The sequence below is a fragment of the Plectropomus leopardus genome, chromosome 8, assembly GCF_008729295.1.
Source record: "Plectropomus leopardus isolate mb chromosome 8, YSFRI_Pleo_2.0, whole genome shotgun sequence".
Taxonomy (NCBI): domain Eukaryota; kingdom Metazoa; phylum Chordata; class Actinopteri; order Perciformes; family Serranidae; genus Plectropomus; species Plectropomus leopardus.
The window spans coordinates 27,361,638-27,385,208 of NC_056470.1; the positions used below are offsets into that span (position 1 = coordinate 27,361,638).

The 23,571-nt window shown below is 40.1% G+C and overlaps 1 protein-coding gene across 1 annotated transcript in view; it reads right to left on the reverse strand.

The window, feature by feature from the left end:
- LOC121947348 (chemokine-like protein TAFA-1) overlaps positions 1–16,841 on the reverse strand; it is a 29,959-nt gene extending 13,118 nt beyond the window's left edge. The window contains exons 1-2 of the mRNA XM_042492354.1: positions 16,786–16,841; positions 15,388–15,529 (exon numbers count right to left, since the gene is read on the reverse strand). Coding sequence (XP_042348288.1) covers positions 15,388–15,529 — 142 coding nt within the window. The 5' untranslated portion in view covers positions 16,786–16,841. The remainder of the gene's footprint in view (positions 1–15,387; positions 15,530–16,785) is intronic.
- Between the last annotated feature and the right edge of the window lie 6,730 nt (positions 16,842–23,571).

Below are 23,571 nucleotides of genomic sequence, written 5' to 3' on the forward strand. Positions count from 1 at the left end.
CGTGTGTGCGCGCGTGCGCGCGCGCGCGCGTGTGTGTGTCAAAGTGTTTTGTCTCCTCTAATAAAAACATGAAAGTAGCAGAGGACTTTTATTTAGACAAAAATTAAAGGCATTTATGCCATCATTTATTCAGAAAAGAAAAAACAAAAAAATCATCAAAATGCAGAAATTTCAGTTTTCACTTAAAAATTCTCTGGCAGAGGACTCCCAAACCCCCTGTTTCATGTACGCCCCTGCCAATTTTGACAGAAAGCTTTTGCTCTTGCATTTACATGTAATCTGAACTACGTCAGAAACGTACAATGCCAACATGTCTTCTTTGGACCGGGCTGATTGTCACCTTTACAAATGAATCGCCAAAATAAGGAAAAAGGCTCAATTTAATTCTGGTCTCATTATGACCCTGTCTTTCAGTCTGCCTCAGTTTTCTATTCTATTCTTTGCCTGTCACATGGCAAGAGGCCTCTTTTACATCTGCAAATCAAGATGTAACATGGTGTTGACAGTTGCTGTAAAATAAATTAAACAGTGAGAGTAAAATGGCTTTTGTGAAACCCAACAAACCCCTTTGGCAAGCCACGTAACTTCTCACAGCAGGATCTGCTTTGTTCGAGTCTACCACGTGGAAATTTGTCAGAGCACTAAACTATAATGCTATTATCTACACAAATGACAACACCTGGCGTCAGCAGTGCCTCAGCTGCTGGGTGGAGACCGAGCGCCGTGCCTGGCACGATGAGTCACGCTGGAAGCCAACAACGTTGCATCAAAATCCGATGAGTTATGGACAGCAAGCCTGGATGAAGGCGAATGCTGTCAAATCATGCATGACATGAACGTCGAGCGCCGATTCAAAATTTCTGTGGATCTGCGGTTCTGCGTGCCTAATGAATGTGAGCAGAGTTCATGTGGGACCAGTAAATGGGTCTTCAAACGTGATGTAACAGCCATAGCGCGGGGGAAAATGGTCACTCTATCTCAATAGAAATGTCAGTATGCAATAAGTATGCAATGACTGGCTGTCTACAGTAATGAGCCCAGACTGTGTGGTTGTCTCTGGAGACGCTGATAGCAAGTATACTGTCTGAATGGCAACACTCCTCTGCCATCTGTTCTCGGCGTTCGACACGATGTGTACATGAAAAATAATATATCTGCGATTTATAGAGGGATTCTTAACATCTATCATTTGGGTAAAACCTAATAATTCAAGTGAAATATGTGGATTTAATGAGTATAGCGTACGACTGAGAGGATAGCAGAGAGAGTAGTCATTGTTACACTCCAAATGGAAAGCCTAAGGGACTCAATTTAGCAGGTAACCTGACTCTCTGGGGCTTTGGATTCGGGTGATTGGCAGCCAGTGGCACTATTTGCACACCTCGTTCTGAATGTGCATGCTCACACACACATTTAAGTTACACGTGACGATATAACTGATAACTGCGTGACATTTGAATACCTCCCTGCAAGCTCAGAGTCCGTGTCACATGTGAGTCCCTGCAAACTCAGAGTCTTTGTAACCTGCGGTAAATTATTTTGTGGCTTTAAAAGTCATTTACAAGAGACAGCAGGCCCTGATTTCCAAACCACAGCAGTCCGTGTTTCAGAGCAGCATGCCTGTCACCTTTTAATGGGAAATGCATCCAAGGTGACCCATAATAGGCTCTACTTTCTCCGTGCATGCTCTCTGCAGACATCCAAGCCAGCAGGCAACAGCGGTGCCGTCGCTGACAGGAAATGGGAGCGCCAGATTAGAGAATGTCAAATTAATGCAGATGGAAGACAGTGAGAGGTACAAAACATGTGACTGCATGGTGTCAAATTGAGTGACTATTTTTTTTCTCCCCTGCTTGTGTGAAAACATCTGAAGTCCCCATAGTACTGTTGTTATTCTAGACATAAATGCCGGGGTGAAAGTGAGTGACATATTGCTCGATAAACTGCAAGGCAAATTTGGTTTGAGGCTGAAGAAAAAGCAGAGGGCTTCTTGTGTGTGTTGGTGTAAATGATTACAAAACGCTTGAGTAAATCTGAGAATTGTTTGGAGAATTAACGTTTGGGAGGAAAAGGCTCAGATAGCAAAGGTGTTAACACGTGAGGATTTTTTTTTTTAAAGTGCACGTGTGTGTTTTTTAAGTGCACGTGTGTGCATGTAGGAGAGAGTGCATGTGCTTTCCGGAGAGAGGAGCCAAAACAATTTACAAAGCATAGAAAACTTACCAATTGCTACTCTAAAAAAAATCACTGTCCATGACAAATAAAAGCGCAGAAAGTCTTGAAATATGGCTGGCGGTTTTGACAGCGTGTCACATGAGGAGGCCGTAAGATTGGTCCTGTGCAGTGGGCCAGAGATGGGTGATACTTTATTGAAATGCAAAATGACTACTCGCAGAGCAGAGCTGGTGTTGTTTTTAAGATGCATGAAAACTGCATGGAACAGAGGAAGCAGCGAGTAGTAGGGAATGGCTTTTTGCATTTGCATGTGAGCCTCAAAGCCTGTCGTCTCCGTTGTCACACACAATGCGGGCCCAGGACACCGCGAGTCTGGTCCTGATCAAGGGCATTAAATGCTATTCTGACTCTCGACGAGAAGGATCCTTGCAAGAGAAAGTGCCCGTGGTTATTTGGTTTTTATGGTGGAGATGTGTGGCTTGTTGAGCATGACAGCGATTTACTGTACAACAGCAGTCGCACAGCAGCTTTCATGTCCATTAAACACGTATAAACAAAGCCACTCTATCTACGCTTTCCTCTTCTGACACACATTCACTTCTGGGTTTCTTTGAAACAGAAAAATAACAATGCAAAAACACGTCTTCTGTCAGTGAGATGTCATTCATTTTTAAATGTCAGGCTGTTCCTGTCCTTCGTTCTAGCCCTTTTCCCCGCCTGGCAAATGTCCAGAACTGGTATTTCATATTTTTAGATCGCCCGCTCTGATGAAAGAGTTGCATTCAGGAGGAAGAAAAGGAAGCAGAGATAGAGTCGAGTCAGAGAGCCTTTAGAGAACAGCTGCTAGCCTCTGATGTGACTGCTGGCCCTCTCACTGACAGCCAGACAATCCACACAGGGTGTCAGTGTGCCTGCAACATGTAAACTGTGCAATAATGCATAATGCAAAGGCTAAATGACCTTCTGTGCTGTATGATGTTCTTTGAAGGGTCGACGGCAACGATTACGCAACACTGCGAGCTGATAAAGGGAGTAATTGGTCGAGAGGGTCCTTTATTTATTTGGTGTGATGCAACAGAGCAGATTGTGCCACATGATCGACATTTTGATCACATCTTACTGCAGTTAAGGAAGGTATAGAACATGTGTTGCTGTGTGGGGTGATATTTGAAACACCTATACAACGTGTTTTAAAGGTCCAGTGTGTAGGATTTAAGGAGATATATAGACAGAAAAGGAATATAATAAAATAAATATATTTACTGTGGTGTATTTTTATCTCGAAATAAGATTTTTTTTTGTTACCTTACATGGGGAGAGGGTGCTCATCTACAAGGATCACCATGTTTCACCACCGTGTTTCTATAGAACAGACAACCAAACACTGGCCCGTATCTAAACAGCATTGGAGAAACAGTAATTTGTGATGTGAAACTGCTTTATTTAGTGTTTTACTGGTTTAAATTGCCCAGTTCATTTACAATACAACGAACACTGAAGGAATTTTAGCCAGGAGAAGTTTTAGCTGATTGCGATCTACAATCCTCACTGCTAGATGCAAATCTCACTAAATCTTACACATTGGACCTTTAAATTGTAGATAAATGTTTATTTAAATGACTCCCTTGTTAAATTAAATTGTTAATTTACAGGCTTTACTATCAGATCATAGTAGAAGCCTATAAAAAATACCATGTACAAGCTTTTTTATTGTAATTTAATTTCATTTTGTGAGGCAGGACATGAAATATTTCAGTCAATCCTGCTATCATGTTGTTCATATTTGACAAAATGTCTTTTCCTACTTTCTCCCCCCCATTTTCACACATGCACACTCCAGTCACTCCAGGAAAGGTAATTGGATCTGTAGTGTAAATATGCCAGAAGACTTATGGCACACCAAGGAGATATTAGAGCAGAGAAAAAAACTGAAATCTGCAATAGAGCCTGATAAACCCAATATTAATTACTTTGCTTATTTCTCACACTACCCTCCCCCTTGGAACCAATTAGTAAGTTGAGATGCTTCTTTTCAGTTTAATGAGGTCTAAGTAACGATAATGAATTTCATATTCCTGCCAAGCATTTAAAATAGGCTAGTGGAACCACAAAGGCAATGCCATATGAAATGATCTCTCAAGCATAATTCCCATTCTGCAAGAAGTATTTCTTTCATTGAGAAAATCAGAAATGAGGAAATTAGGTCCCATTTCCACCATCACAAATACAGAGGATGAATTAATAGAAGTAGTTTTTCTTCACGCTGATTCCATTTGGGGATGGTAGGGTATTAGTCACATGAAATTGCACAGAATTGAAAGACCCAGTTTTAACTAGATTTGAATAAACGATGTGTCTCACAAGTGGGTCACCAAATCTTCAAAATCACATCTAAATCTCGCCACGAATGGCCAGCAGTGAAGTGACAAAAACCCTGTTCGTCGTCTAAAGAGCAGGGAGAGCCTGAGGACTGCCACACCTTGAAAATCCTCCACAAAGGAATAAAAGGACAAAAACACCCTGTGACAAACTTGTTACATCCCTCTGTATAATGTGGGTTAACAGGAAAAGCAGGCAGCAGGGTTGTCTTTTACCTTGGCGGGGAGCATATTTGCTCCTCTGAACACATAAGACAAGAAGGTCTGAACTCCCTGATATAATATTTACAAACCGTGGGGACACAAAGCTATCATTAGGGAGAATGTTGAATTAAAGAGGAGCAGTGCTCACACATGAACCCACAAAGGCTTGTGCAGCCACTGACATCAGCAATTACTGTGAAGTGCGGCGATGGTGGGATCTTTTCCATTGTGAGGGCTTGTTTTCATTCTCTGGCATGAGAACAAAAGATAGAGGAGGTTGGATTGATTTTATTTTTTGTTATGTTATTAATCAAGAGAAATTTTGAAGTGCTGTTATTGCGTCGGGCACATTTAATTTAGTCTGTTATCTTGTAACTCAGTGGGTTGAAGGGTGTGACTCCAGAAAGGACAACCCATGACTGAAAATGTACTGAGTCCATATGTGTTGCTGTAAAGTGTTTCAGATGTGTGGTGGTCACCTTCTTAAATGCACAAAATGTTCATTTTTCTGCCCTGATTCTGAAAAAAGACAATATTCCAACCAAGCTGTTTACATTGTCAAAGAAAATGAATATCCCACTAATATTCACGTTTACATGCAGCTGTGCGTACCACAATTAATGTGCCTTATGCTGTTTATCAAACCAACATATGGAGAAGTGGAACAGCTGTCACTTGTGCCAGGATTTTTCAAAGTTTGGTTTTGGACTTGTTGGACCGTGCAAACACAGCCTCCCTCTTTCATTCCTTCAACCACCTTTTTTGAAAAAGTAGCTGTTGCAATATTTGTGCAAATCTAAAAAAAACATGTTATCGTAGTCTTTCATGATGTGTAAAAGTAGGTGTGTTTCTCCATCAGACCAGAAATGTGGGGTTTTCTTTTGGAGATGCATCTCTACCCCACTGCCTTACAAAGGATTGGTGAGTTGGTTTGTGCACAGTGCATCCGTGGCAACACAGAGCTGACAGTAAACAGGCAAGAGGCTGTCTGCCGCAAATTGCGATAAATGCCCCAATTTGAGACATACAGTATATTCTAAATGTGCTGTATACATGTCAAAACCATGCACCTAAAACATCAATAATACTGGCATATCCCACATGGCTTAATTAGTAAATGTTTCTGTCAGAATAAAAGCTACTTCAGAATATCCAAACAGAATATGCTGTTCACACAACCCATATTAAATCAGATATTGCCATTTTCAGAATAATAGTGGGATAGTGGTGTGCATGTTAATGTACCCACATTTTACTGAAAGCACCAAACCAAATTCCTATTCCTAATCCTGCATTAAAAAAAAAACCCTTTTTGAAAATAAATGATTGTTCTTTCAGTGATACCAAACTGCAACCTCCAGGGAGTTGCAGTTCCTCAAATGGCCACTCGAGGCCAGCTACAAAGTAAATCCCTATTAGACACTCATGTTAAAATGCCCCACAGTACAGCAGAAACAGGTAACAAAAAAAACAGTTTTGGTTTCTCTAGCAAATATACTCTTTCATGACAACTGTATTAACTTTTAGAATTCACCCATTTAAATGTTATTAGAGCTTAAAGTTATGCAGATTAAAGTGTGTGGCTGCTTTGAGTGACAGGTGGGGGCCGTCTGCTGGCAAATTGTTACCACAGCGATAATATTGTGTATCTAACATAACTATGTTGTAACCTTAGATTCACAAAGCATTGGCTTAGCTGTACAGTTGCTATTTCAATGTATTTTCAGCTCATGAAAGTTAATTGTAACATTTTTGGTCACTTAATGAAATTTTGCTTAATTTGTGTTTTTACATGACACCGTCTGAGGAGATGTTGAGTTTTCACATATAGTACATTGTATTTTAACGGTTTTAGGCCTGTTTCTGGCAAAAATTAACATTAGCATGAGCATTACCTCAGTTAACCATAGACAGGGCTTCCACTTCCTGCAATCTAAGCCCCCAGGAAGTACGCCAGTGGTCAAACATAGTGGTCAAAAGTGAAATTACACTGTCCGGGTCGGTCACGTGATGTCCACTGACCCAGAAAGACTTTCCCCATTGACTTACATGGGGAAAAAGACGTCTGTAAATAATTTTTTTTGAGCGTCAAAACCCCCGCAAAATGACTCATTCACTATTTAGATTTAAGCCATCCAGTTCAATTGTCTCATTAATTATCACAATTATCACTTGTAAAGTCTTAAAAGCTTAAATCTTTTAAACCACAAGCAGAGTGCTAAAGTGGAAGTCAGTTGCTCCACCAGCAGAAGTTACCAACTCAGACACACTCGACCACCACAAGTCTCTAGTGCGTATGCCTTATGGGCCAGTTTTATACCTGGAAAAAGAGCCTTTTTTGCTTCATGTGCCAATGAGGCCCCGCCTCAAAGGGTGTATCTAGATTCTTAATACATCCATGCTGCACTTTGCAAGTTTCCTAGGATGGTGAAGGCTTGATCAGCCCTACACTGCTTTAGTCTGCATCTGATTGACCTCCCCTGACATTCTTACCCTACCTCTATCCAATCTCACTCCTCTTACCTAAACCTAACCAGTCATACCAAGGTAGGGAACGAGTACTAGCCAATCAGAGAGAGATTAGAGGGGAGTCGTCCCTTCACTATTCCTAAGAAATGAATATTTGCCCACCATCTTGCCTAAATATGGTCACTTCTGGCTCCACAGTTTCAAGGCGACTGCCAAAATGCCAAATTTGAGTCTTCAAAGCTGGAGTCCACAAACCATTGAGTGACAACATGATGGCTACATCCATGATTTTTATGTAGTCAGTGATTAACACTTATTGAGTTTGTGCTTCGGCAAACAACATTTTCTTTGAATGCCCCCTGGCTTTTTGGAAAATACGGCAACAGAGAAAGCATTGGGCATAAAAGCCTCTGCACGCTTGTAACTCCCCTGCCATGCTGTATGGCTTAAGCATACACAAAGCTTTAGTATCATGGGTGCAAAATGATGTGAAACGACTGAAAAGACAAGCAAAAAGACTAAACATAGGTGCCAAAAGATGACAAAGTGGGGAAAATTACTACAAAGAGTGTCCTGCAGAAGACATTTTTCAATTCTGTGTCCAGGGCCTCATTGTCTAATAATCTGTCTTTGGCTATGAGTTATTTAGAGTTACAAATAGCAGCTATTATAAATATTTCACAGCAGCAGCAGCAACTTCTATTTGGCATTCATTTATTTCAATGAATACACAATGTAACTATTAATAATGTACAGTTTCATTGCCCAGAACCAGGAAATTAAATGCAAGTCTTAACATATTTTTGACTAAATTTACAAATGTAAAACTTTGCCCTGGCCTGACCCCCAACATCTAAAAGTTTTTAAAACTCCTGGTCAAAAGCAGAGGCACGATTAACAGTCATGAAAGTTTAACGCTAATTACAGCTAACATCATCATTACACATTTATCAATGTGAAAAATTAATGTAATACATAAACTCTGTTAAGAAGCCTCTAATTTATTTTCAGCTACAGATAGTTCTAAATGTTCTGCAGGCACAATAAGTTTCCAGAACATTGCTTAATATGAGCAAAGTCACTTATTTGTTTTGCTGTTTGCACACACACACACACACACACACACACACACACACACACACACACACACACACACACACACACACACACACACACAAAAAGGAATGGTATCTGTAATAGCTGAGCTTTGTTTTGGACTATTTTTGGATTAAAGCAAACTGAACACTTTTATCAGGACTCAGGGTTTCAGAGTCAACTATCCTTCAGCTATGTCAGCTGTCACAACAACATATTTAGAAAACTGCTGCTAACTACCAAACAAAACAAGGGTCTTAAAATCTTGTTAATGACCCCAAGAGGATGCTCTGCTTCTTTTACCCAACGGAGCAAAGTGGTTTGGAACGACTAATAATCCCATTCTGAGGCACAATGTGTTCTGCAGTTATTAAAAAGCAAACGTCTCTTAACTACAAGCCTCCTTTTATGTGCAGTCATGATTATTTTTTTTGGCTAGAGGCTGCAATCCATGGTAGCAGTTCACTAACATAAATGTACTTTTTAATTTGGGTTGTAGCAGTATATTCCTCATTAGCTGTTTGGAACAGGACATTTGGTTTAGTACACAAAGTGTTTCATTCCCCCTATGCTGTGATCCAAATAATCACAGACTTAGTAGTTTAATACACCCTACTTACAGTTTACATTTTATAAATTGCATAACAATTATTAAAAAGTCTGAGTCTTACAAAAGAAAAGTTGAAAGTATGTCAGCGTTTGACCAGACAGCTCATGTACAGCTGTTTATTTCTTCATTTCTTCACCCTGAAAGCCATACCTGAGGTCAGTGTTACACTGTCTAACTGATTCATTTTATTCAGTTAAGCTCTTTAGTCCCTGCTGTTTCTCAAACTATTTGTCTCTAATAATTCTTTTGCTTCAGATTGCTGAAGTTGTTGAAAGTACTTTTTAGTAGCTGTGCTGACAGAAAATCTGTTTTAATGGCCATTCACCACTTTGATCCAGTCTAACTATTGGATGGATTGCCATGAAATTTTGGAAAGGCAGTCATGGTGCCTGCAGGATGAAGCCTAATGATTTTTGTGATCCCTTGACCTTTATTACCCCCGTGCCGGTGACAGCCATGGCCAGAGGCTTTATGCTTTTGGGTTTTGTGTCCATAAATTTTTTGTGAATGCAATATCTCAAGGACGCCATTAAGGGGTTTTCTTCAAATTTGGCACAAATGGACTGGACTCAAAAGATGACATTATTAAAATTTGGTTGTCAAAGGTCACTGTGAACTCACAAAACAAGTTTTTGGCCATAACTCAAAAAATCATATGCCAATTATGACAAAATGTCACACAAATATCTAATAGGACAAAATAATGAAGTAATGACATTTTATATCCAAAAGGTCAATGGTCAACTTCACGTGACCTCATAATGTTCTGCAAAAACACTTCTGTCCATCACTCAACGTCATAACATAGGGGAGACATTTGGTCAGATACTGAACCAGTAGCACTAATTTTGGGTGTCCACCCTGAAACTGTGCTGATTGTATAGATCTTCTGTGCTGCCAGTTTGTAGATGTGTGTGAAGAATCCATGTTTTAGAATTTGTAGCTTCTTTGAAGCAACATCTGTATTTGAAGCATGGTCAGCTGTCAGTCTGATGAGTCTTGATGGACATGGATGTAAACTGTACCTTGACTGGTTTGTGGAAGCATACAACCACAAGGTGCTACTTCTAGTTCCTCTGGTGCCACCGTGAGATTGACATTTGTGGATTTCAGTTAAGCATCTCAACCTTTGGATTGATTGCTGTGAAATCTGATGTAAACGTTCCCGGCACCCTCATGATGAATGGCAACAACCTTGATGATGGCTGAATATTTCCTGTAGCGCCATCATCAGATGTCTGTCTCTTCCATGATCTACTAGCAACCTTTCCAGGGTCCATCTCTTGTCCAGTTTAAGCTGGGATCGGCCCCCCATGACCCTTAAGTACAAATGGGTATAGCTAATTGACAGGATGCACTTATGACATCAGCCTCAGCTGTACTTTGTGTTGTGCACAAGTGCAGCCTGACATTACTGTAGACTAGGGTAGGATGTTAGGTCTTTTCTTATTTGATCAAGTATGATTGCCCGCCATCTTCACTCACCCTCCTCCCAGCTTTCACATTAATACAGTTATATTTTTCTTTACACTTGTCATCATCACATCATCTATGTGACATTCGTTTAAGAAAGTACATTTTATTTATATAGCACTTCTCACAGAGAGGACTCAAGTGCTTTACAAAGGATAAAAGAAATACAAAATACAATAGAATATAGAATGCAAGATAACAATTTAAACTCAGAAAACAGAACTGCAATCAATTACAGTCATAAAAATAAAAATAGACATATAGTCACAAATGTTCTGCAAACGCCTGTCTAAACAGAAGCATTTTGAGTTGCTTCTTAAAACTGGCCACAGTGGGCGCAGCTCTTAAGTCCTGTATGTGTTTACAGTGTAGAAAAGAGACCAAAAGATCCCAAGCCCATACAAGATAGTCAACCTCTACATTGTGGCTACTATTATTTGTATTTTGGGGACAGTGTTCAGAACGACCCTCTCGCCTGCCTGTCTACTTTATCACCCATGGCAAAGCAGTTCAGAGGATGAGAGTGGTGGGTGCTGTACGCAAATGCAGATTTTGGAGGAAACAAGTGGTGCTGAGAACTGCCTTTGCAACTCTATTTGCCAAAAGCTGCTTGTGTTAAATTGAAGTCCTCTTCAGTGTTTCGGTGTAGTTGTTTTTTTATACCTGAGCCGTAACGGAGAACAAATAAACCATACTTTAGACCACCTTTCAGTGATCACACTGATCAGACAAACTGCACTTTGCGGTAAAGTGTACTCAGATCTGGGTCCATGTCCCTGATGTGAAAGCCTCCTTGGACTTGTTGTAATATATATAGTTTTATATCTTTTGCCTGATGATAATGATTACATTTGTGTGCCGAACGATAAGTCAGATCTTTTAGAAACACAATTGGAGGCTGAGTTTGACAATTCTAGTTCAGAATTAATTGACTCAATGGGAAAATAACTTTGTGCTGCTTGCAGTGTGTACAAACATGTTGCAATGACCACACGATTGTACGATTTGTGATCACTGTGCTGACTAGTTTGTGTTTTATACCTGCCAGTCATTGAGCAGTTACCTTCATGTAACACAGTTCAGTGTGTATATTGGAAAGGAAACAAATAGTCTTTATGGTAAAAAAATAAATGTGGGAGTCACTGCTGTTAACAAAGCGTTCTGAGAGTTTTACAAGCAACGTTATTTTAATTTGTAGCTCAATTTGTGTTTAACAAATAATGAGTCTCTAAAGACCCAACATATGTAGGAATGCTTGAAAAAAACATAGCACTCTGATATTTAAAATGAAAAGAAATGTTATTCTTCCCAGTGTACCACATATAACCGTGACCTCAACACTGCGACACGTATCGAGCCGTGAACTTTGTCTGCTGTTAACACCCTTTTTATTAATGCTTGGGGATTCTGGCTAAGACAAGAAACAGCTGGTGTAGTCTTAAGAGAGAAAGCTGGCTAATTAATTAAGCTGTGGGCCAAAGAAATTCATTTTGCATATAAGCGTTGTGACCACAAACCATAGCCCCTGCACAGAATTGGCTGAAAGACTTCAATTAAACATGCTGTTTAAACAAATATCCACAAGCTTAGAGGAGCTCTCTCTTATGAATTATTCATAGCCGGGAAGAGAAAATAAATGGGAAATACTGAAATATGTAAAACCTATTTGTAGCTGTGAGCATACAGTAATAATTACAGCACTGATTGTTCTGAGATTCATTTACTTAAGAATATATTTTTCTTTCAGGGCTAACCAAGGAAATGACACGGATAGTTTATTTTTGGTAAAAAAAAATATGATAAAACACTGGTGAAGTAATCAAGCTTTGCCTTTCCTTTCGACTAAAGCAAAGCCACTTTTAAGGGAGGAAGTTTCTGGTGTTTTACAGAACGGTCAGAGGTCCTTTAGACGTCACAGTGGCATGTGTAACAACATCAGGACAAAATGGGTTTGCTGAGCTCCAGATGTGGAGAGGCCTCAGGCAGAGGCTGCACGCCACTTCCCATTGGCGCTGCAGCGGAGCAGGGATGACACTAGCGAGAGCATTGTTGAGAGGAGGTCTAGGCTAGGGGCGGAGGAAGATGTATGTCAAAATAATGTGCCTGCAGGATGCATTATATAAGGCTATTAAATTGTCAGTGTCTAAAACAGTGCATAGAGGATACAACCTTTGTTTGTGACAGCCGAAAATCCATTTTTCATGTTTGTTTCATTGTGAGCTTTAGCAGCGAGTGGTTTCTTTTGTTGGAGCGCACTGAAAAAAAAAAGCCCAGATCCTCTACTTGTCATTAAAGCTCCTGAAGGGGAGACATGAGGGATTTAAATGGTATTTTTGCTCTGGAAAGAAATGAAACTATAAGAGCTCTAGAAGAAAACTGGTATTAAAGTTGCTTAAAAATTGCATCCATGTTTTTAAAGAAGGAACAGCAGGGTCGAGGAGGGAGAGTGACCACAGCTGCTCTAAAGGACTATCACAGTAGCTAACAGTGTGAGGCGAGAGGAAGACAGTGAAATGGATATTGCACAGCGTAAAGTATTTATGACTTAAGTCTGAATAAATTATAGTATACAGTGGATACTTACAAGTGAGTTACTTCTGCTTGTATCCCCTGTTCTGCTGCTCTGAATAACTTGCCTCGTTATGCTCGCTACACATTTTACAGCAACCGCTAGGTAAGAGATTATCTGCACAGTGTTGAGAATTGATGCCCTTTTAGTTATGAACAGGTTGACCCCGCAAAGCCGCTTGGCCGTGGGAGGAAGTTCACGAGGGAGCAAGGCCACCTCAGGCGGCCGCTATCTACTTTTTGTCTCCGTTATCACCTGCATGTGATGCACTGCATCGCCAATGGTGCAATTTCCTCCACAAGAAAAAGACTGCTGCTCAACACAGTCAATGCACCTTTGTTGTCTCTGCAGTGAGCAAATATTACATACAAGATCTAAGCTGTTACTCCTGAAGTGATTTGTAACACCTGCATAGCATACTTTCAGGATTAAGTTTGAAAATCGATGCAAGTGGGAGGGTTATTTTTTTGTGAAGTGAGTTTCCGCTGAGGACAGTCCTCATTTTGAGGTTTCCTCTGAACATATTTAAGGGTCGAGAAACCCATGACCCCAAAAGCAACATCTCTGCCCAGCACTTTGCGGATGCACGACAAATACAATCTGTTCTCTTTTGTGCACAGTTCACGCTCTTTGCACCAAATAAATACAGCACCTTATGAATCATACCGCAGAGAGCAACACAGCCTGCACCAGGAAGGCAGAGAACAGCCGTAAGCATATCTGAGAGAGTGGCAGGCAGCAATCTGTAAGTAGAGCTGTAGGGTGGAAAGCGGGCTGCCTTGTCCGAATCACTGAGCATACACAAGCAGCTACTCAAGGGTCATCCAGCTAATGGACTTCTGGACACACGCTCTTTGCAATGAGGCTGTCAATATCATGGCGCATGGGTGGAATAGATGCTTACATGCTGTGAAAGAAATTATCACTGAGAACTGGAGTGAGCAACATAAAGCAGCTGATAAATCTGTAATCCTCCTGTCTTGTGTGCCTTTTTCACGCTACAGGTGTTTTTATTCATCATTTCTCTGGAGTTTGTGTGTCTGAGCATCAGGTCACACTTTAGCAAATTCACCACATGTGATTGACTTGGTTTTTCCAAGCTACGTCCCCCCCAAATAGATCTAAATTTCTATTGGCAAGGACACAACTGATCCCTCGGCCTCTGTAATCTCGATTTCCGCCGGTAATACCAGTCACCGTGAACTTGTGGCATTTGGCTGCCTTTAATGATTGGCCCAATGGTCTGCAACCAATGGCCTTCTTGCCACCAATTCATGACCCGTCAACCCCAATCCTCCCACCAATCCAACAGGCACACAGCACACGGCACAGAACAAATGTCCCAGTGTCAGAATCAATCCAGACAGGCTTCCCATCCTCCTCTCATAAAACTGGCATCTCATTTATCCAGGAGTGAGGACTAGCCATACTATGGTAAATGGAATGACAGGGCATTTACACTTTTAGAGGCAGAGGGTCCTGAAGGATTCAAATTGTCCGCTTTGAACTCGTTTCCTCCAAAGAGGTACCTCAATGCACATTTGAAATATTAATTCCGTTTCCCTTTTGTTGACTTGAGCACATTTTCTAGAAGATATCCTATTTGTGAGTGTTTCTTTCTTTTTTTTTTAAAACATTTTTCCTCCTCCAATATATGTGCAGACGTGAGTAATGAAATGAAGGTGTTGGAACAGGAAGTCTTCTGACTCACAATATTGAGAGTATTGAAAAGACCCCTTGCTGATATGCTTGAGGTGCACCGGGCGAATAGAGGAAATAACAGACACCAAGGACCTGCACGCTCATGCAGCTACTTCTCCCTTTGAAGTTCTGACAGCATTCGACTTCCTCTCCTCCGCCGAATCCTGAGATCATAATTATTTACCATAACCACGGCGCACATCCGCCTGATGAAAAACAAAAGTTCGAACCGCAATGTTTCGGTCATATCCTATTCAGTGCAATTTCACAGGAACCACAATCGCACAGATCAAATTGAGAGGGAGCAGTGTAGCATGAATATCAACTGTAATAGCTCAAGACAGAAAGCGCAAAGGCAGTCATTGTCTATCTTTGTGATCTTCAGCACAGAAACTCTCATGCTATCAAGGCCAAATCTTAATGAAAAAAAAGCCCTTGTACATTGTTCCTGCTAAATAATTGGTTGTTAGTCCAAGCTTTACTGATACTATAACAATGAATGTAACAGCTTCGTGAAATCAAGATGGAAATATGAACCCAGAGCGAAATAAAAGTTATTTTCCAACCTTGTGACAATCTAATTAAACACATGAGCAACCACACCCAGGATGCAACAAAACACTGCTAAAGGGGTGACGGAAAGAACAGTTGCTTCTCATTGTGATGCTTTTGAGAGATCTTTAGCACCCAGAGCATGGCAGAGGAGGACTCACCGATCATGTGGATGGTGGTTCGTCCAGGCCTCGTCCCATGATGCTGCTGGATGGTGTCGTAGAAAGTGGCCTGACACAGCTGAATGGCAGTCACGCTGACCCAGAGGCACAGGCAGAGCAGCCAGGACATGACAGGACACATCTGCTAAGGACCGGCAGAGGTGGAGTCAAAGCAGAATACATCATGTTCTCAACCTATGACCTTAAACCCCCCCTCCTCTCCCCAACACACTTCCAGAGTCATGAGCAAAATAATTTAATAAATACAAATAAAAAATAATTTTTGTAAAAGCACCCTGGTCTATAATTGGCCTTAACGCTCCTCAGCGGAGTCTTTTAGTCATCGGAATTTATCATTAGCATGATTATATAAGTATGACTTCTTCACTGTTTCGTCTTCCTAGTTTGCCCTGTCTTGTCCCTGAGCCACAACGCTGCAAATGTGGAGTGATCCCTGGGGAGTTTTTCCCATGCAGCAGAGATTTCCCCTGACAGGCTGACTCCCTTCAACTCCTGAGCTGTGCTCCTGCCTCAAAACCTAAATCAAACTTAAAGAAAGATAAGATTTTTTTTTTCGAAGCATCTGGCTGCCGAGGCTTTTCTGTATCTGTCAGAATAATGTGACAGTGACACAGCAGTAATAGGAATCAAAAGCCTTGTAATGTTTCACCATGCTGTTATAGATAAGGAGAGAAAAAAAGAAAAGAAATAGAACAACAGCGAGGAATGCTCCTGGTCATAGGAGAAGGGTGGCTGTGGAGGAAATCTATGAAGGAGAAAATGCAAAATGTTTCAGCCCTGGAAACAGTTTTATTCACAGCAGCAAACTGCCAACAAGCATTAGATTATTAACCTTCTTTTTAAATGCAATAATTCATATTGAAGACTAGGAGTAACATTTATGAGATATGTTCTCCAGGACACTTCTCCAACATGATATTGAATTTTTTCAAGCACACAAAACTTTTATAGAACAGCAGGAAGAAAAAATGCATTGCATCGATTTGTGCTATTAAGGTCATAACAGAAGTGCATTCTCTGGATTCTGCCAGTGATATTTAGAGTGCAGAATACTTTTCATGCTTTTCACTCTCATTGTGATTCTCAGCTTCCAAAGTAGCAATAAAAACGTTTAGAAAACGGCACACACATGTTTAATTCAATTAAATTCTCAGTATAATCGACACTAAATCATATCATGGAATAAGATAAAATAAAAATGCTTTTTGTTTATGTCAACAGTATGCTAGAGAATATAATTATGTTTGCAGATTTCATATTCAAATCCAAACAGATTTTTACGGTACATGTATGATTTGCCAGTTTTATGCAAAAATCTAAATCTCTTGACAATGACATGATTTATTTTTGCCCAGAGGAGAAAGAAGGAAATCTTACCTGAGAAACCCAACAAAGAGTATAAATATCTCAAAAGAATGACATAAATCCATCCATAATGCCGCTCATGTTGATCCCATCCAATAACTCTGAATATAGCTCGAGGAGGGAACTCCACTGACTCTGCCTCCCTGCTCCACACTTTGATAGCAACAGTCCAGTGATTCAGAAATGACCGTCAAGCCGAAGTCAGGAAATAGATTTACAGCTCTTTCAATTCCACCTTTGAAATATCACTGCTTCCCCTTGAGGAGCTGCTCCCACTGACACTGAATTCATTTGCCCCTTCGCATTTATAGGCACGTGCGGAGTGCTCCTTAATTAACTGTAGTGGAATCTCTTCTTTCACCGTCTGCATCCTTCCAGTGAGAGGCAGCCTCTGAGCAGCGGCTTTTGCTGAGTCCCCCCTCAGCGAGCACTAAGAAACAAATGTTCCCGTGCAGCCTGGCTGTGTGTAAAGACTGTATCACATGTCTTAAAGCCAGACTGCCTCTGGATTAGATGGCATGGTGGGACTCCACCTGATCATATGCTTCTGACAAATGCAAATCAGAGAAACCGGCACCACTCACGTCGCTGTGACCACATGATTAACAATTATTTACATTTAGAAAGGATTTCTTTTTCACCTGAGGGAAATTTCTTTTATTCCTTTTTTTTTTGTTGTTGTCAGTTTTTACTCTCCCCTATATAAAGAACATGCTTAATCGCTTTTAAGTGATTTAAAGTTATTTCAAGAAACTCAGTGAGAGATCCAACGTGTCCAGATTTGAGGATGTGAGGAGGGAAAAAATAAACCCTCGATCCTTAGCTTACCTTTGTGTTGTCAGAGGAAGGTGCAAAGAAGGAGATTATGAGCACATGTTTTAACAAGCTGAGCAGAAAAGAAAATTGAAAGCGGATTGTGATGAGAAATAATAATGTCCATTCAGCTGAAGGTAATCTTCACCTACAGTGGGGGAGTTCTTCAGTGCATGATGGAGACGTAATGGTGATCGGAGCACAGAAGGGGAGGCGAGTGCTGTTATTTGGGAGTAAATCAGCCCAGATCTGTATGTGTGGTTAACAGCTCGATCCTCCCCGTGCCTCGCCACCTTCACTACATGGTGAGCTCTACTTTTGCATTGTGTCTGGATTTTTTATCACTGGCATGCAGAACATGCCCAAGGCCTGCAGCTCACACTGCCATCTCTACGGCATAAAGACTTCACATTTTATTTTGATGCTTGCTCAGGAAGACAGGGTGCATTCCCAGTTCAGGAAGGAGTGAAGAATACCCAGAGTGAGAGGAACAGCTAGAAACTGCTTGAGATGTAGGCACACTACAACACAGCATTAATGTCTGAGGCTTTGGCAGAGTCAACTGTGTGCAGAGGGGATTTGGGACATATAGGAGGAAGCCAAATAGCATAAATTGCTGAGTTGTTCTAAGCAGAACAATGGTTTCTGAAGATGGGGCGGTCATTAATTGTTCATAGAGATTTCCCCGTGTTGACACTGTGCTTTGACTCACGAGGAGTGAACTTTATTCGAGCCATCTGTTTCACAAGGAGTTTGTTCAGAGATGTGTAGAGTTCTTGGAGCACATCGGAGGTCATGTATCTGGAACACAGTTAACAATATAATTGATCCTTATTCCTACGAGACACACAGACAGATATCCAGATCACTTGAAAAGAAGAGTTAATATGGTCATACTTAAAGATGTGGAACAGGGGAATGTGATATCACAGAATCACTGATATTGATACTGATATCAATTCTTTTTTAAAGCAGGAGACTAATATGCGATCAGCAAATAGCGCTGTGTTTAGGTACTCAATACCTTAAAGCATCGATACTTAACTTAAGGCCCTCGGGAGAAATATGGCCCTTGATAGGGTGCCCGACGGCTCCCCAACCAATTTTTATTTCACAATAAAAATAAAGTGGTTCACGGTGGGAACTGTTTTTGTGCATTAGTAAACGTAAGGTATCAGAGTGCATATTAAATGCTAGCAACATACAATCCTTGAAATGTCCTGAAATCCGAGCAATACCCTAAAATCTTATAAATATCCTAAAATCCTAGAGACGTCAGAAAATCTCAGAAGTGATGTGAAATCCTAGAAATGTTCTAAAAGATGTCCTAAAAACCTAGAAACACCCTAAAAGCCGGGAAATGTCCTAAAATCCTAAAACATCCTAAAGTCCTAGAACTTACCTAAAATCCCAGATATGTCCTATAGTCCTAAAAACATGTATGGGGCTACTATGTTGGCCCCTGGCCTCCTGTCATTTTGCAAATGTGGCCCCCAATCAAAGCAAGTTGAGTATCACTGCCTTGAAGGTAGCAACAATAATCCATTTAACGAAGAATGGCTGATTCATGAAATTGAGTACTTGCCCAGCTTTTAAGCAATTTCATCTTAAGTCAAGCACACAGCTGTTTGGTAGCCTCGGTGGTTTGTTTACATGATGTAACAGAAGTGCATATTTGACGGATTCGGTTTTGACAGAAAGCGTCTCTGGCTTGTTGTTAGGGCACGGTATAAAATTCATATGAGGCACGCATTTCCCATAAACTGATTTTTTTTTTTTTTTTAATGTGTGAAGCTCACTGGCTTCACAAAAATGGCAGATGAGATGCTCATCCAGGACACTGTCAGGAAATTGTTTTTGGCATGGAAATAAAAGACCCAGACAAAAGCTCAGCAAGGCAATTTTGAATTATTCTAAAAGTATTTTGGAAGTGTGACTTAGTTTGACTATATTACAAATAATGTTTTAGATCAATTATCAAGTAATCTGAAGTGAGGTACATTTTAAAAGTAACTGCACTGACTACAACACATAGAGTCTGTGGTGTGATGAAGTTGAACATGTTGTATTTGACAGAGTTAGCAGCTCCACGTGTTGAGAGAAGAAAGAATAAGAAAGACAAAAAGGTAACGATTACTCTGTATCACTTTAAGGATACTGGTGTTGGTACTGGTATCTTAATTATTGAAACAATACCCAACCCAATCAAGAAAGTCCTATGTCATGATATCAGTGGTGAATGCATCATTATTAATATATTTCTCAATACATTTACAAGCAGAGGCCATGCGCTAAGAAGTTCATGAGTGCAGAAGCATCAGTCCCATTGAAGGCAGTACTGACACTCAAAACATAGTATTGTATTGTAGACTTAGACTTAGTATCAGTATTATCAGTGAGTTTTTTTTTTTTTATCAACCTGCCCATCTCTAATGTGCAACAACCATTTCACCTTTATGATTGGCTAAAAGCAAGTCTCTAAAGTCCTGGGTAAACATTGTAAAGGTCTGTAATGAAGTTGGACACAATTAAACACAAAACAAATCACTCTTGACAATAACTGTAAAGGGTTTGGAACCCAGTCAAGCACAGTCAAGAGGTTACTTTGCCGCTTGTTCAAAAACAACAAGCCTTTATTGACATTTTTTTATTTTTGGACATCATGAATGTCGAGAGCCTAATGTGGCCACAGAGTCCCAGAATTCCCAAAGCTAATATTCTGTCACATACACTATGTGTTTCCATTTTAATTCAGTAATATCCACGTCCATGATAAACTTAAAGGGACAGTTCACCCCCAAACCAAATATACACAAATAATCTACAGACTTTGTTGTGAGCATTTTCATTTTCTTTCTACACCTGCAAATTGTATCACTGTGCGGAAGGAAGTGTGCATCTACTCATGGGTGAGATGCTTGTGCTCATGACAGCATGAGATGTAAAGATTAAAGGTGTCCTCCTCGGCTGAGCTGTAACGTTAGCTAGCTGAGTGGTGCTGGATGAGCTAACAATAGATACACACTTCCTCCTGCGGGATCATACAGTTGGCTGGTGAAGTTCTTTAGAAAGAAAATAGTTCCTACAAGAAACTGCTCACAACAAAGTCTGTGGATTATCTTGAGTAACTGGGTCATCATTTCTGAAATTGCTGAAATTGACATTGCAGTTTTTCAAATGTATTTTGTTGGCACTTTGAGCACCAGAAGCTGAACGCTATCTAGTTCCATTATATTAGAGAGAAGGCAGACGTCTCTACTGACAGGGAGTGAATTGTCTCTTTAAAAATGATTGCATCTGTTTGGTCTGGTCTTTAAAGGTTATGTCTGGTGTTGTAATTTTCTTATTGTAAACAAATCCAGCAAATAGAAGAAAACCAACAATATTGTAGTCTGTCTCTCAGTAATCTCTGACTTCCCTGGCTTGTCTTTGTCACACTACACCAAGTCCATAGGTTCCTACTGAAGGTTAAAATCTTTAAAAACTGGTCACAAATAATGCCTGTACATTTTATTAATGATCAACAGTTTTCTTAAACAGCTGGGCATTTCCTCCTCCTTTTCAGGAGTAAATTGTGTATTTGTTGTGGATTATTTTCAGTAGCTGGTTAATCCACATTTGGAGCCCTAGTGAGTCTTGTCTTTACATGTAATTTATTGATAATAGTAACAATATCAAATATTAACAGGCTCATCATTTACCATCAGTGGTAAAATGACCATGTAGATTAATATAATGAATACCAATACTTCATTTGCTTGCTTTATTTGCTGTTTGTTCGATCTAAAATATTTCTGTCATTGTTTCACACTCTTTACAGGAGCAGCACAAGTGAAATTTACAAAACAGATTCTCCTCTTAGATTACTGATAAGGTCGAGTGTGCTTTGCTGTTACATCCCTTAACTTTTACATCTAAAATATGTGTTAATAATTTGGATTATAGTGGCCGTTTCAACAAACCTCAGTTCCTAGACCACTTCGTCTGCAAGGTGTCGCCGTTTTGACTCGTGTTCCAGCTCTGTAAAATCCAAACACTCATGTGAGGCAGGAAAAAACTTTAATGAAGTTTATTTTGGAATGCAGAAAAAAACAGAAAAATACAGCAGGAGAAGTCCTTCCATAATCACATCTTGTCTGGTACACTACTGACGTGATGTTCTTTTCTTATCTCACATAAAATAGTACAACACGTTCCTACACGATAAAGCACGGTCAAAAACTTATTTTGATCCACATCTATGCAGACTTCTGGTCGTCTTTTAGCAGGACGTCATCCTGTCCTCAGTTGTCGTGCACACTAAACTGCCTTACTGCTCCATAGCTGTGGTATACAGCTCTCCCTGTATTCTGACAGAAATATTATAATGAGTAATACAAATATAAACATGGCTACTACTATACACTATTCAAAATATACATGAAAACTATATAAAACTGAAAAATATACAAAACTGTTATGTAAACCTAAATTTATTTTTTAATTTTTATGTATTCGTTTTGCACAGTAAAAACAAACAAACAGCAGAACAACAACACAATAGAAGTAGATTGTACAGGTGAGATACAGAAAACCTCTAGAGACTTAGAGAATCTCACCTCAAATGGATTACAAAAAAAAGGACAGAATCCTACAATAGCAAGAAATAAGCACAAGTAGACATGGGATCAGTAAAGTACAACTAGAAGGCCTGTAAATAAATAAAATCAGAATCTATATTGTATCTCATATACCAACAAAAACATTTTTACCAAGTTTATAATATGTGATCAAGTGGCTCTTACATGGACTTTTTTTCACAGATGTAATTTTCAACGACCCACAATCACTGAGCTCAATACAAAACGCAAACTTATTGTTCAGTTTCTCCTATATTGGAAAAAAATCCAAATACCCCTGAATCTACATCTATCATTCTTGCCATGCAACAAACCAATCAAAAAGATTTTTTCCTGACCTGCAGACCACCAGTTTCTGTCTGAAAAAGGTTCATGCACTGCTGATTAAATGGACTCCTCCCTGAAAGGTTCTGACGGCTGCTCTCTGAAAAGTAACCCTGAAAAAAAGAGAGACGATTTTCTGTAAGAATGTTCACGAGCGTTGTCTCCTAAATCTAAAACGGTCGGTACAGATATGGCCAGGAAGCAGACAGCCCATAAGCTCCCACAGGCTTTTGGCCTGAATGTTACATACCTACAGTGATGAGATTCTTGGGGACATATCCAAAGCATCGTGCTTCTCCGTACATCTGCAGAAAGACAGCATAAAGTCATGTATTTTACAAATAATGGCAGCAATATGGGTCTACTCTTAACGCCTGTCTGATTCCATGTCAAATTCCCTTTCCAAATGGCATGCCCACAAGATAAGGTGTTGGTTGCTACTTTATGCCGAGGGTGGCTAAGCAGAGTAAAAATGTCAATAAATCGTTGTGTTTTGCTCAGGGTGGGAGAGCTGGAGATGTCTCGGGAAGAACTATGGAGCAGTTTTTCTATTTTGCTTCCCCTTCAGCTGTGCCTACTCTTGTCATAACAGGGATCACGAAATGTTTCGCTGCCCTAAAAAAACATGTGACATTTTAAGATGATATTACTGTTGATTACAATAACACCATTCCCCGGAGGCCGATTTCTATTAGACATAGAGAACATGTCATACGGTAGATCATGTCACGCATCAATGCCTTTTGAACAATAAAGCAAGCGGGGGGAGTTCTTGTAGATAAAAGTCATATATTTCTAAAGGCATTTCTGCTATAATTTCACACACACAAAAAAAAATGCTCTTGCCTCATGCCTCGTCTACTCGCACAAGCTTGCGAGATACAAAAAAAGACAAGTGGTGTGAAAACAGTTCCAAAGATTCAATAAGAGAAGAAGATATTATCTCGCTGTTGGTTTAACAACGCGAATATCTTTTCCCCGAGATCAATAAATCACTGCCAGGAAATTACTTACAGTGAAACAGTGAGGGATCCCTTTCAAG